This window comes from Nerophis lumbriciformis, linkage group LG25 (assembly GCF_033978685.3).
Source record: "Nerophis lumbriciformis linkage group LG25, RoL_Nlum_v2.1, whole genome shotgun sequence".
In the NCBI taxonomy this organism is placed as follows: domain Eukaryota; kingdom Metazoa; phylum Chordata; class Actinopteri; order Syngnathiformes; family Syngnathidae; genus Nerophis; species Nerophis lumbriciformis.
Window position 1 is genome coordinate 31,259,611 of NC_084572.2, and position 15,499 is coordinate 31,275,109.

Below are 15,499 nucleotides of genomic sequence, written 5' to 3' on the forward strand. Positions count from 1 at the left end.
TCAGTTTAATTTTGCAACCTTTCCCTCAGTGGGAGTTAAATATTAATAGTTGAGTTGTTTACTGCTGGAGTGATCCTGACTGATTCCCAAGTCTTATCTCCCGTGAACCCAGGCTATTCCTGTCCTTGCGTAACTCCCAACCGATCCAAAAACTTCTTCCTAAATGGCCGCGTGGAAGCAAAAAAAAAGAAGAAAAAAAAGTGATGTTTACGCAGCAAAAAAAGTTTTTCAGATGTGAACACTTTAATATCTAAAATGACACATGCAAGTCCAAGTGTGATGAGGAACATTCTGGTTTAATGCAGAAAAGTAACAACATGGCCGCTCACGCTCTTAAAGAAACCAGGCCCATGTTTTCCATCATCTTAAATGTTCTTTGCTGAGAAAGAAAGAAAGAAAAAAAAAATAGAGGTTTGTGAAGGTGTGGAAAAGAAGTTTTGTACAAGGTAGACTACAGCTCAGCGTTCCTTATATACAAGTACTTTAGCTTGGAAGGTATGTACATCTTCAGAACAAAAACATGCCGACTGTGCGCCTCAACAAAGGTTTCATTTAAAAGGTGGATGAGCGATAGAAGCGATGACGGAGATGAGGACTGTGCTCTTTGTGCGGGGCTACAACTGAAGCAAGAAAAAGATCAGAACACCTAAAAAAAAAAAGAAAAAGAAAGGCGTGGCTGCGTCATCACTGCCGTCTCATTTTCACTTTGCGCGCCGAACTCTCTCTGGGTTTGTCGTCGTCGTGCTCTCGCTTCCTGTGCTCGTCCGAGGTGACGCCGTGGCGTCGCTGACCCAAAGACGGCGGACGCCGGTTCTCCTCCTTGTCCATCTCCAGGACTCTGGGCCTGGACGGGTGACAGACCAAGTGCGTTTCAACCAACGCCCGAGAGATAAGAGACCTTTTTGTGGCATACCTGTGAGCGGCGTCGGGGTCCGCTTTGCGATGAGAGCGCTTGGCTTTGAGGGGGGCGGCTCGCTCTGTGGGAGGGGAGCTCAAAGGGCTGTCGGAGTCAAGTCTGGGGGCGTCGGGTCTGGTCCTGGGAGAGGACAAATCAACAATTAGTTCAACTAACAATTAGACAAGGTGCAGCTGGAATAAGGAATGCTGTCATCTACTGTATGTAGATGTGACTTTGGAGTAGGGCTGGGCGATATATCGATATACTCGATATATCGCGGGTTTGTCTCTGTGCGATATAGAAAATGACTATATCGTGATATTGGAGTATACGTTCTCACGCAGTTGCTTTTAGCTGCGGGCATTACACTACAGGCGTTTCTCACTCTTTCTTGTCTCTCCTTCTCAATAAAACAATACATACGTCACATACGTATACGCCCTCGCCGAGCAGAGAGGTAGCGGCATGGGTAATGTTAGCTGTGGTGCGAGTGGTAATACGAGAGAAAGAAGGTGTGAGTCTGGTAACAAATGAAGGAAGAATTAATTCCCAAGAAAAACATTGTCTGGCGGTGGTTTGGCTTCAAGCGGGAAGATGTTGAACAGACAACCGTAATATGTCAAGTGTGGGGCAAAAGCGTTGCTACAAAAAGTAGCATTACTGCTAATATGTAGCATCATTGGAAAAGTCACCCGCTAGAGCAGTGGTTCTTAACTTTGTTGGAGGTACCGAACCCCACAACTTTCATATGCGCATTCACTGAACCCTTCTTTAGTGAAAAATAAAATGTTGCTTTTTTTCAAATTCAAGACAAAGTTATATGTTTTTGGTAACACTTTAGTATGGGGAACATATTCTAAGTAACAAAGACTTAATTTAGAGTTATTTGGTTAGGGTTATAATAAGGCCATGCCGAATAAGGCATTAGTAAGTACTTAATAATGACTAGTTAAGAGCCAATATGTTACTAATTTGCATGTTAATAGGCAACTAATTAATGGTGAATATGTTCCCCATACTAAAGTGTTACCATGTTTTTTTACTGGTGCACAAAATGAACCGTGCATGTACATCACCTTGTTCAAAGAACAAAACCAACACAGTGCATAAACTCACAACAAATTACACACCTGCAAATCAGTGTGAAGTTTTTATTTACACGATGAGTCGGGTGTGTTTTGACCTCCGCCGAACCCCTTAACCTAGGGTTCGATCGAACCCAGGTTAAGAACCACTGATTTAGAGAATGAAGAGTGTTTGAAACTCCGCATGTCAACATCTCCGTTCGGTGCCACACCAACAAAATGCCGAGGCAACCATTTCCACATCAACACCGTATGAAAAAAATAGTCAACAACAGAAGGAGATGACGTCCGCAGGAACCTACCACATAGTGAAGGACATACACTATTTGATTTCCTATTATGCAGCTCATTTTTATTTGACACTTATTGAAATATCTTGTGTGACATCATTCACCTTATTTGTTTTAAACTATTGTACCGTATTTTTTGGACTATAAGTCACAGTTTTTTTTATAGTTTGGCCGGGGGTGCGACTTATACTCAGGAGCGACTTATGTGTGAAATTATTAACACATTAGCGTAAAATATCAAATAATATTATTTAGCTCATTCACGTAAGAGACTAGACGTACAAGATTTCATGGGATTTAGCGATTAGAAGTGACAGATTGTTTGGTAAACGTATAGCATGTTCTATATGTTATAGTTATTTGAATGACTCTTACCACAATATGTTACGTTAACATACCAGGCACGTTCTCAGTTGGTTATTTATGCCTCATATAACGTACACTTATTCAGCCTGTTGTTCACTATTCTTTATTTATTTTAAATTGCCCCTTCAAATGTCTATTCTTGGTGTTGGATTTTATCAAATACATTTCCCCAAAAAATGCGACTATATAAGGCGACTTACAAATGTTTTTTTCCTCCTTTATTATGCATTTTCGGCTGATGCGACTTATACTCCGGAGCGACTTATACTCCAAAAAAATACGGTAATGGCGTTCTGTACAAAAAGTGCACTTTAATTTAGTGTTGTTTTGATAAGTCATCTTAGTGACATCATGCACAAAAGTGAACTAATAACTTGTTTTAAAATGTCTCTGACAATCTTGCACTTTCTGTTTTGAAATGACATGAATGTTTGTGCCACTTCTTAATAACTGTTTAATAAATACACTTTAGCTAAATTGACTTAGTTGTGATTTTCCTCTCTGCATGAAAGTTTAAAAGTAGCATATATTAATGCAGTATGAAGAAGAATGTTTTAATGTAGACACATAGAATCATGATACTGCTGTGATTACCGGTATATGCATCAAGTGTTCATTCAAGGCTAAGGCAAAATATGGAGATATATATCGTGTATCGTGACATGGCCTAAAAATATTGAGATATTAAAAAAAGGCCATACTTTGGAGGACTAGCAGGACTGTGACAGTCGTGCAGGCTTCAGATCAACCGATACGTTTTTAGGACCGATACAGATCATTAGCAGCCAGGGAGGCCGATAACCGATATTTGGAGCCGATATTCATCTGCAGTAAAAGTTATTTAAGCATGAATACTATACGTCAGTAAATAATGTTTTTTTAACATTATGTTTTAGGAAACGTAAGACCAGTAGACATATTGTTTTATGCTATGCTAATATTGTGGTCAATTTAGCAGCAAAAATCATCAAACACCTTTATTACATGTGTCTAAGAGGAGCATTAACATTTGATTTTCAAACTATACAACATCGCCTGTGGGTGAAACTATGGCATTTGTCTACATCCCAATTTTTTCCCCAATTTGGCCCGTGAGACGGCACAAGTCTAATAAGCCATTTGGCCTGTTAGTGTTTTGTTATAATACACAAATAGTCAGCGGCCATTTTGTCGCCATCTAATGAGCAATGAAGCAATTCAAGTCAATAGCCATTAATTGAACATCAACGGGAATATGTGCACATTATTCACTTATATGACCCAATCCAAACAACCTTCCCTGGTCATGGTGCAGGAAAAAAATCCGGCCAGCACAAAAATTCTACATGGTTACACACAACACAAACTGCTCGTTGAACTTTGTGGATATTATAGAAAAACATACAATCAGCATAAAAATAATCAAACTACACCCAATTAAATCCATTACACGGGATGATGGGAAAAAACGCAAAACACTCTCTCCACATTTATCCATGTTTGGCGGATTTTAGCTGCTTGATTACAAATCTTTTATGAGGTCGTCATGGAAGTAAACAAGGTAGAGGTAGAATGTTCACATACTCTTAATAACCAATTATAATATTTCTAAAGCCATGATATTATACTATACATACATATATATATATATATCTGTATATAAATGCCTATTACTATCTACCTCACTAAATATTTAATGCTACATAATGTGTATATATTGTACTTGCAGATGTAGTTCTGCCGGTTGTAAGAGTCACTGTATGTTTTGGTTATTCAATTTCTCTGTCATGAACAGGAATTGAAAACCAAAAAAAGACGACTCGTTTATTAGAATTTTATTTTGAAATACAAAAAGTAAAATTGAAAAACAAAGCGTTCTTTTTCACTGGTTGAAAAACAATAATTAGAATGAAGGAAAAAACATTTGTATGCTATATTTCATATAATAAAAAATCCCCAATCAGCAGCAACTAAAAAAATGATAGAAACTAATTTAAAAAAATATTCTGACACCAATACCTGTGAGTCGAGCTGCAGCTATTGATTATTTGTGTTATTGGGTAATCTATCGATTAGTTTGTTTGATTATTCGAGTAATTTGAAAAAGAAAAAAACAAACACGCTTTATAGTTGCAATATTTATTTCAAGGAAAAATAGTTGAAATAGTCAACTATTTTCAGTTTGCTATAACCTTCATTCTTTTTTTCGACTAAATGCACATCATAAACATTTAAATTGCATTTTTAACACATGTGCATTAATAAAAGATACACTGATGGCCGCTACACACAGCACCTCATGTGCGCTCTATTGAAGTGGCCGTGTGGAAACTATGTCCGTGTATTTAACGTTCTGGGCATGCCATGTGGTCCGGATTTCATCAATTTTTATTAGGTACATTTATAACACAATTAAAGCAACAACAAAAATGTTAAAGCTTTTTGTGAAACAAACTAACAGAAAAGGCCCAATTAAAGATATAAAAGTGTTTTCATGTTGATTAGAAATCAGAGGATGTCAACATCAAGCTAGCAGGAAGATCTGGAAGGGAAGCAACAATCTAGTGTATTCATGCAGCAACATAATACATATTAAAAAGTAATAATAAATATTTTATGAGCATGTAGTGTCGTGTAAAATGTGTATATTTCCCTTAAATTTATGTTTTAAACTTTTACACTTATTTGCCACCTTAGGGTGTGCTTTTTGTGTAATAGGTCAAATGTAATAAAATGAACTTTTATTAAATGCAAAAATGTCTCACAAGAAGTAGTGTCATACATCGTTGGAAAATTTTGATGAGTATTTTAAGTCAAAGCATAACATTTAAATGTGGTACATTAAGTGATTTAAGTACAAAGTTCTTATGGAAGGTGCATTTTGGAAACACCAGATGTTGTGCACAGCACTTTTATTGTGAAGGGTGGAAATGTGCGATTGACATCTGCTATGTTTCAGAAAGGTTGACGACACGATGCTGTTTTGACATTAAAAAATAAAATAAGTCTAAAGTTATGGCTGCCGTCCTGTTCGAACATTAACTTTACATGGATGGTTTCACCATGTGTTATACACACACAGCTGTGTGTGTGTGTATATATATGTATATATATATGTATATATATATATATATATATATATATATATCAGGGGTGTAACGGTACGTGTATTTGTATTGAACCGTTTCGGTACGGGGGTTCCGGTTCGGTTCGGTGATGTACCGAACGAGTTTCCACACGGACATATTAAGTAGCGTAACGCACGTTGTGTAAACAATGCACACCGAGGCACACACGGCATGCTAGCAGCTAACGGGCTACGATAGACTGACCATACGTCCTCTTTTCACCGGACATGTCCTCTTTTGCGGAGCTGTCAGTGCGGAGTTTCTTAAATGCCTCAAATGTCCGGCATTTTAAGTTAGGGTAGCGTGTATTTTCAATGTACGTTCAGGGTTAAGAAGGGGTTAAAAACAAAACAAATTGTGCACAGCAGCAGCATTGGTGAGGGAGGGGCAGAGACAGAGAGAGAGAGAGAGAGTTATGATAAACGCGCATGCGTCGCCAGGCTCTGCTTTTTATCCATAGATTTATCAGATTTAATTTTTTATTATCTATAGCAGGGGTGTCAAAAGTGTGCCCCGGAGGCCATTTGCGGCCCACAGCTAATGTTTTAAAGGCCCACGGCACATTCTAAAAATACTATTGAAATAAACAAAAACATAAAAGTGAAATAAAAAAGCTTAAAGGTTAAATGTAATTTAGAAAAAGTTGCAATGTTGACTAAAAAAACAAAGCTGTTTTTTTTCTTTCAAACTGTCATTGCTCAAAACATAATATTGAATCAAATCAATGTTATAATGAATTATTGACCTATCCAAGGTTCCGATTACTTCACATTAAATATTCCACTAAGAAAAATATTTTTGGTGGAAGATTTTGCAAATTTGGTAAATAAATAACCCAAAAATGTATATTTTGTTGTTTTCTTACTGTACCGAAAATGAACCAAACCGTGTCCTCTAAACCGAGGTACGTGTCTGGTTGCATGAACAAAGAGACTCGTTCTCTGGTAACCGAGCAATACCGTACATGAAGTGATCACTGATCAGTGGGAGTGACACGCTAAGAGCCAATCAGTTAACAGTATCAACGATCAGTTTTGCTGCGCTATGTTGTTGTCTGGCGGTTGATTCTTTGCATGGAGTGAGAAGAGAAACTAAAAATGAAGAAATTGTGGATAAAACAGTAAAAGTCACCTGAACAGAATGACAATTTTTCTCAGGGACCCTGTCAGACCAATGTGGTGTGTAAATGATGCAAGGTTCTTGTCTCCACCAAGACCGCTTATACTACACCACCTTTAGAGCACAGCTGTAACTTCCAGAAAATACTTCTTCTCAAGTTTCTCTGTTTACATTTTCACACTTTGCAATATTTTGTTACACTTTACTATAAATAAATAAATAAATGGGTTATACTTGTATAGTGCTTTTCTACCTTCAAGGTACTCAAAGCGCTTTGACAGTATTTCCACATTCACCCATTCACACACACATTCACACACTGATGGCGGGAGCTGCCATGCAAGGCGCTAACCAGCAGCCATCAGGAGCAAGGGTGAAGTGTCTTGCCCAAGGACACAACAGACGTGACTAGGATGGTAGAAGGTGGGGATTGAACCCCAGTAACCAGCAACCCTCCGATTGCTGGCACGGCCACTCTACCAACTTCGCCACGCCGTCCCCATTTACAATTGTATTTACATTTGTTTACAGTGTTTCCCATGCTTGTGTTGACATTTCCTTTCCTTTCTGCTTTGAAAGCTGAGGGGATTATAATCAGAGGAAGGTTACTTTTGAAATCAAAATGTTTACATTGAATTAGGGCTGTTAACGTATGTGAATAATACAAATTATCGCATTATCATATATGAAGGACGTTTAATTAAACGCACACATTGTTGCTTGGTCTGATCACAATGAGAAGTGGCTAATTTTGCTTCAAAACAGAACTTTAGATAAAACTGAGACAATTGTTGGTATTGCAGCAACAAACATTCTTATCGACGCACATCAAGTTAAAAAATACCACCTTAAAGCAAAACACGTAGTCAAGGATGGTGCCGATAGCATGAATGCTACATCGACAACAAAGAAAAGAGAACGCTACGCTGGCGGTTTATCTGCGTCAATGCTGTCAACAAAAGTATCACCGTTAAGTTAAACGGACAGCTACCGCATGTAGGACACCTAACATCTGTGAAGACCAAGTCCTGCAAGATGTCATTCTGATCTGTCGTACAATACCTTGGAGAGGCACAATTAGAGAAAGGATAAACCAACTGTGTACTACACAAACAAGAGCATCAAGTTGCAACTACAGGCTGAACGTGAATTTAATTTGCTTACTGGAGAACGTTTGACATCTGTAAGTAATCCCAAAGAGCTCGGGTCGCATTTTATTAAAAAAAGAGATTAGCATTGTCATCTGAATAGGTAAATAAGCTATTTTGTTTTAACTACTGGTTAAACTAAAGAAAAGTAAATGTAAATTACACTATGTTAAGTTGTGTATGAGTGCGTTTACTACAGTATCTATTAGTAACTGTACCTTGTTTGCAATATTACTGCAAAGACTTGTAAAATGTGCAATTAATTCTTACTGTCACCAAGTGTTGAGCAAATCAATGATTTGCAGTTCGGTAAAACAATTAAAAAACACTCCTGTATGACATTCTACATACAAAATTTTCAAGCAAATAACCTGTGAATAATCACAATTAGGGCTGCAACAACTAATCGATTAAAATCGATTATAAAAATAGTTGGCAATTAATTTAGTCATCGATTTGTTGGATCTATGCTATGCGCATGCGCAGAGGCAATTTTTTATTTTATTTTATTTATAAACCTTTATTTATAAACTGCAACATTTGCAAACAGCTGAGAAACAATAATCAAAATAAGTATGGCGCCAGTATACTGTTTTTTTCCAATAAAATACTGGAAAGGATAAAAATATAGTTTGTCTCTTTTATCCGATTATTAATCGATTAATCAAAGTAATAATCGACAGATTAATCGATTATCAAATTAATCGTTAGTTGCAGCCCTAATCACAATTAATGACAGTTCAAGAGCGATTAATTTTGATTTTTAAAAATAATCACTTGACAGGCCTACATTTAATATATTTTTTATCTAGTCCTTATCTCCAATAGTTCATAAAAATATAAATAATTGATATCTACCACTATAAAACACTTATATCTTGATATAGTTTCTAGCATGTTTTTTTTAAACTAGTCAGAGATGGTCTTGGAGTGTAACCCCTGTACAGCAAACACACGTATCTACTAGGGTTGTACAGTATACCGGTATTAGTATAGTACCACGATACTAATGAATCATATTCGGTACTATACCACCTCTAAAAAGTACTGTAGGAAGATACAATAGCTCACCAGCGCCGCAAGGTAAACAAACGCCATTGGTGGATATATACCTCACATCCACTGTAATGATACCAAGTCGGTGGATATATACCTAAAATCCACTGTAATGATACCAAGTACAGAAGCGTGTCGAGTCGATACTACTATGATTACATCAATATTTTTTGCATCACAAAATCTTTTTTTAATTTATATTATGTTTATAAACTCAGGAAATATGTCCCTGGACACATGAGGACTTTGAATATGACCAATGTATGATCCCAAATTTGTGTTCTCATCCAAAACTAATGTAAAATCATCCAAACAACAGAAGAATAAGTGATTATTACATTTCAACAGAAGTGTCGATAGAATCTGTTAAAAGAGAAAGTAAGCAGATATTAACAGTAAATGACAAGAAGTGTAATAATTCATGTTCTACCACTTGTCCTTAATAATTTTGACAAAATAGAATGGAAAATGACACAATATGTTACTGCATATGTCATCAGCTAAATTAGCAGCCTTTGTTTGCTTACTTACTACTAAACGACAAGTTGTCTTGTATGTTCACTATTTTATTTGGGACAAGCTTGCAATAAGAAACATATGTTTAATGTACCCTAAGATTTTTTGTTAAAATAAAGCCAATAATGCAATTTTTTGTGGTCCCCTTTATTTAAAAAAGTATCAAAAAGTACCGAAAAGTGTCGAAATATGACCAATGTATGATCCCAAATTTGTGTTCTCATCCAAAACTAATGTAAAATCATCCAAACAACAGAAGAATAAGTGATTATTACATTTCAACAGAAGTGTAGATCGAACATGTTTAAAGAGAAAGTAAGCAGATATTAACAGTTAATGAACAAGAAGTTTAATAATTCATGTTCTACCACTTGTCCTTAATAATTTGGACAAAATAGAATGGAAAATACAATATGTTACTACATATGTCATCAGCTAAATTAGGAGCCTTTGTTTGCTTACTTACTACTAAAAGACAAGTTGTCTTGTATGTTCACTATTTTATTTGGGACAAGCTTGCAATAAGAAACATATGTTTAATGTACCCTAAGATTTTTTGTTAAAATAAAGCCAATAATGCAATTTTTTGTGGTCCCCTTTATTTAAAAAAGTATCAAAAAGTATCGAAAAGTGTCGAAATATGACCAATGTATGATCCATTAATATGTGTTCTCATCCAAAACTAATGTAAAATCATCCAAACAAAAGAAGAATAAGTGATTATTACATTTCAACAGAAGTGCAGATAGAACATGTTTAAAGAGAAAGTACCGGTAAGCAGATATTAACAGTAAATGAACAAGAAGTTTATTAATTCATGTTCTACCACTTGTCCTTAATAATTTGGACAAAATAATTGAATGGAAAATGACACAATATGTTACTGCATATGTCTTCAGCTAAATTAGGAGCCTTTGTTTGCTTATGTACTACTAAAAGACAAGTTGTCTTGTATGATCACTATTTTATTTAGGACAAGCTTGCAATAAGAAACATATGTTTAATGTACCCTAAGATTTTTTGTCAAAATAGAGCCAATAATTCTATTTTTTGTAGTGCCCTTTATTTAAAATAGTATCGAAATTGTTAATGTTAACATTGTTGCCCTAGGGCAGGGGTCGGCAACCCAAAATGTTGAAAGAGCCATATTGGACCAAAAATACAAAAACAAATCTGTCTGGAGCTGCAAAAAATTAAAAGCCATATTACATACAGATAGTGTGTTATGAGATATACATTGAATTAAGATGACTTAAAGGAAACTAAATGACCTCAAATATACCTACAAACGAGACATAATGATGCAATATATACATATAGCTAGCCTAAATAGCATGTTAGCATTGATTAGCTTGCAGTCATGCAGTGACCAAATATGTCTGATTAGCACTCCACACAAGTCAATAACATCAACAAAACTCACCTTTGTGCATTCATGCACAACTATAAAGTTTCGTGGACAAAATGAGACAGAAAAAGAAGTGGCATAAAACATATTCTAGAAAGTCGGAGAAAGTTATATATGTAAACAAACTACGGTGAGTTCAAGGACCGCCAAAATTAGTAGGACAAAACGGCGCTCGCCAAATACTCGAATCAGTGAGGCATGTTTAATATAAACAGTGCGCTTTATAACAATTAGGGAGGTTTGCGTCATGTTTGTCCTTCTGCGGAAACCATATTAAAACAATTTTTCATACATTTTTGAAAAAGGTCCAGAGAGCCACTAGGGCGGCGCTAAGGAGCCGCGGGTTGCCGACCCCTGCCCTAGAGTAAATTGGGTATAACACATGGCACACTGACAAAGCTTAACCTATTGTTACTATAACAATCCACAAGGTTAATGTAGGTTGCTTCTCTTTCTTCCCCTCCATTTTTCTGCATTCTTTCGTATCTCTAGTTATTACGTATATGTATTGTTGCATTTGAACAACTGTATTGTTGATAATAGAGGTAAGTCATTGGTATTGTTCATTATCAATAGCGCTATTTCTATTGGTATTTGTATTGCTCCATTTGTAGTGTAATAATGCTCATTGTCATTTCTGTATTATTTTTTATTTTTGCTAACTGCTTATTTGCTATCACTTTTACCATCATATTTGTACATGTCGTATTTGCTGATGTTGCTCTATTGTTGTTGTTGTCTCTCTGTCTAATCCCCCTCTTGTCCCCCTCTGTCTTCTTTTTTTTCTCTTTCTATCCCCTCCTGCTCTGGCCCGGCTGCACCAACTGATAATATAAATACATTTAATAAAGTCAAATACAAAATAAGGCAACAAGAGAAGTATCCCACACTTCTCTTTTGTAAAGTAAATCTGAACAGCCGACATGGGCATCTACATCAACTATATCAGGGGTCGGCAACCCGCGGCTCCGGAGCCGCATGCGGCTCTTTGATCACTTTGATGCGGCTCAGCAGCTTACTTGCTGAACTCCCTCAATTTTCCCGTGAAACTTCCGGATTTCAGTGCCTCTCGCAGAAAACTCCCAGGATTAATATTCACCGATCTTCACCCTTACGGCTATAATAAGGGCCTATAATAAGGGCGTGCCATGATGGTAAAACATTTGGCGCCCCCTACAATCTGTATTAACAGCGTGCCAGCCTATCACTTTAATTCAATATACATCTTCTGCTTGCACACGTACGTGACAGCAATGCATACTTGGTCAACAGCCACACAGGTTACACTGACGGTGGTCATATAAATTAACTTTAACACTCTTACTAATAATGCGCCACACTTTGAACCAAAACCGAACAAGAATGACAAACGCATTTCGGGAGAACATCTGCACCTTAACACAACAGCACAAACACCCAGAATCCCATGCAGCCCTGACTCTTCCCCCCCCTCTCTGTGCGTCGGTTGAGGTGGGCGGGGTTTGGTAGCGGAAGAGTTAGGGCTGCATGGGATTCTGGGTATTTGTCCTGTTGTGTTTATGTTGTGTTACGGTGCAGATGTTCTCCCGAAATTTGTTTGTCATTCTTGTTTGGTGTGGGTTCACAGTGTGGCGCATTATTAGTAAGAGTGTTAAAGTTTTTTTTTTATACCGCCACCGTCAGTGTGACCTGTGTGGTTGTTGACCAAGTATGCCTTGCTGTTGCCTACGTGAGTAAGCGGGAGCCCCATACAACGTGTGGCTGATCGGGCACGCTGACTGTAGTGTGTGTTATATACTGTACCATCACGGCACGCATGACGCTGACAAGCGCCATTCATTTAAAACCCGCGTGCCGCACCAGCTTTCAAATTCCACATAAAGGTGTGGGCAGCGTGTCTGAGACCCCTGGTTATACATAGCACAAAGCAAAATAAAACTTTGTATGCAGTGTTATTTCATTTAAAATTTCAAAAAAAATTTGCGGCTCCCATTGTTTACTATAATTTGTGAAACTGGTCAAAATGGCTCTTTGACTGGTAAAGGTTGCCGACCCCTGAACTATATGATTTACCTGAGAAGCTGGACAAAAAAAAAAGAAAAAAGTACCGAAATACATTTTGGTACCGGTACCAAAATATTAGTATCGAGACAACACTAGTACTCACTTCCTAAGGATGATGACCGCACGCCTCTCCTTGATGTCCTGGGGTCTGATACAGTGGGTGATGTCATCAGCAGCATAACCACTGAGAAGGAGAAATGGGACATTTGTGGTGGTCCTATTTAAACCGGGGAGTGAGTGAGGGGGACTCACCTGAGGACCGTGACACTGCCTCTCCGCACCGGCAGCACAAAGACCGGCTCGGACACCCTGATGGGCTTGAACTGGAAGCGGCATCCGAAGCAGAGCGCGCTGTCGCTGAAGAAGGACACGGACACGATGGGCCGCGCGAAGATGTGCAAGGGGTCGACGTGCGACACGATGCAGCCCCCGGGCTGGTAGTCGTTGATGACCGCGCTGTTGACGAAGCCCTCCGGGACGACGCCGCTGGCCACCAGCCGCCGGATGACCAGCTCGTGCACCCAGCCGGGGATGTCGTCCACCTCGCCTTTGCGGTACAGCCGCTCCTGGCCCGGCCCGCGCTTCTCCAGCTGGGCGCCGTACGTGTAGCCCTCGCCGAAGAAGTACTTGTTGCGCAGCGGCGCCCGGTCCACGGTGTGATCCCGGTACTGTCCGGCCTCCCCTTTGGCCACCACCTGGTCGATCTTCTCCTCGATGAGGCTGCACTCCTCCGGCGTGAAGATGTTCTTCTGCAGGATGCTGCTCTTCACCCGCTGGGCTTCCAGCTCCCGGAGGTCGGCGCTGTCGTCGCTGCGCTCGCACTCGTCGTCGTCGGACTCGCGGTGCCGGCGCTTCCGCCCGCTCCCGTTACTCGTCTCGTGCTCGTCTTTGTGCGGCGGCATCGACCTCAGCTTCTCCCGCAGGTCGGCGTAACCGCTGGCGGCCATGTCTGCCCTAAAAAGACGCCGCTTGTGAGGTGGAACTCCAAAGTTAGCTGGCGGGTGTCATGTGTCAGCGCTGCATTTGAAGCGGGGGCCCACTGGGCCGGGGTTGCTAAGAGCGGGCACGACGTCAAAAAAAGTCCCGAATAGTGTGGATGTGGCCGCTAGCTGTTAGCTAACATTAGCTAGCGAGCTAACATTAGCCGGGTAACTAGCGCCAGGTAGCTTCTTTCCGGTGCCTCGCCGCGGGGTTTAAGTGTAGGGCCCTCGGGAGAACAGTCAATATATTCCTGAAGCGAAAAAAAAAAAGAGCCAAAGTTAAACTTCGTTTCTTGGACGTAGTTAGTCAACGAAGCTAGCTTAGCTTAGCCTAGCTTAGCTTAGCCAAACTAGCCTGGCTTGGTCGCTCCGTCGCCACCTGGAAATGCTGCGAAAGCGCACCGCCACATCTCACAAGTCGGCCGCGAAAATCCCCCAAGACAACTGCGTAGTTTCCACCCGGGTTTACCTGGAGGAATCCAGGGAAAACCTTGTCATTCCTCACCAAAAAAGCTCCAGCAAAATGATTACTTTAGCAAAAAAAGCAGCGAAGAGCCGACATGTAAGACGGGGGGGGGAGAAAAAAAAACGCTGGAAATAAACTCGTGTCGCCTGCGAGTGATCTGCGCATGCTCAGTAGTGAACCGTGCCGCCCTCTTGGGGCGGTAACGTCACGTGACACCCGGGTCAAGTCCATTTTGGGAATCCTGAGGATTGCCTTCTAATTCTGACATAACATGGTAGTTTACAATCAATTAAATGAGGAAATGAACCAAACCAAAAATGAAAGTGTTAGGAATGAATTACTCAACTTATTTTTTTTTTTTTAAAGTGATTTTGTTTTGCTTTTTGCCATACTTGCCAACCTTGAGACCTCCGATTTCGGGAGGTGGGGGGCGTGGGGCGTGGTCAGGGGTGGGGCGGGGCGTGGTTGGGGGCGTGGTTAAGAGGGGAGGAGTATATTGACAGCTAGAATTCACCAAGTCAAGTATTTCATACATATATATATATATATATATATATATATATATATATATATATATATATATATATATATATATATATATATATATATATATATATATATCTACATCCTGAAAATATGCAAACAAAACTGTGTTTAGATAATTGATACTTCAAACTTGCATAAATAAATATTAAGGAATATAACATAACTTGGCTTCTGAGAGCTTCAAAATGTAATGAATAAAATGCTAAAGTTGTTAATAAACAAGCAATTATTTTAATAATTAAATAAGGTCATTTTAAATGAATTATGATCATTTAAAATTAATTATTTCAAATATGTTTATTTTAATGTATAATTCTATGGCTGGATGTAATAAGGAGTCAGAAAAAATACAAATAAAAATACAATTAATTTTTATGTTTTTAGCAAAATATAGTAAAAATGTATTTTTTTTTAAATTAATAAATATATTTATTTTTAGGTAAAATAAACATAATAATACAATTTATCTCT

The 15,499-nt window shown here is 38.6% G+C and overlaps 1 protein-coding gene across 3 annotated transcripts; it reads right to left on the reverse strand.

The window, feature by feature from the left end:
* Positions 1 to 332: 332 nt before the first annotated feature.
* On the reverse strand, positions 333 to 14,648 carry alkbh5 (alkB homolog 5, RNA demethylase). 3 transcript variants are annotated; one of them, XM_072916086.1, is made up of 5 exons: positions 14,372 to 14,648; positions 13,289 to 14,267; positions 13,140 to 13,220; positions 914 to 1,036; positions 333 to 844 (listed from the first exon to the last, which is right to left on the reverse strand). In XM_072916086.1, exons 2-5 carry the CDS (start codon positions 13,981 to 13,983, stop codon positions 685 to 687), a joined length of 1,059 nt encoding a protein of 352 aa, XP_072772187.1. In that variant the 5' UTR covers positions 13,984 to 14,267; positions 14,372 to 14,648; the 3' UTR covers positions 333 to 684. The 3 variants fall into 3 exon arrangements, with proteins under 3 accessions (XP_072772187.1, XP_061840188.1, XP_061840187.1); XM_061984204.1 differs by having other exon boundaries at positions 14,486 to 14,638; XM_061984203.1 differs by having other exon boundaries at positions 13,289 to 14,648.
* Positions 14,649 to 15,499: the final 851 nt, after the last annotated feature.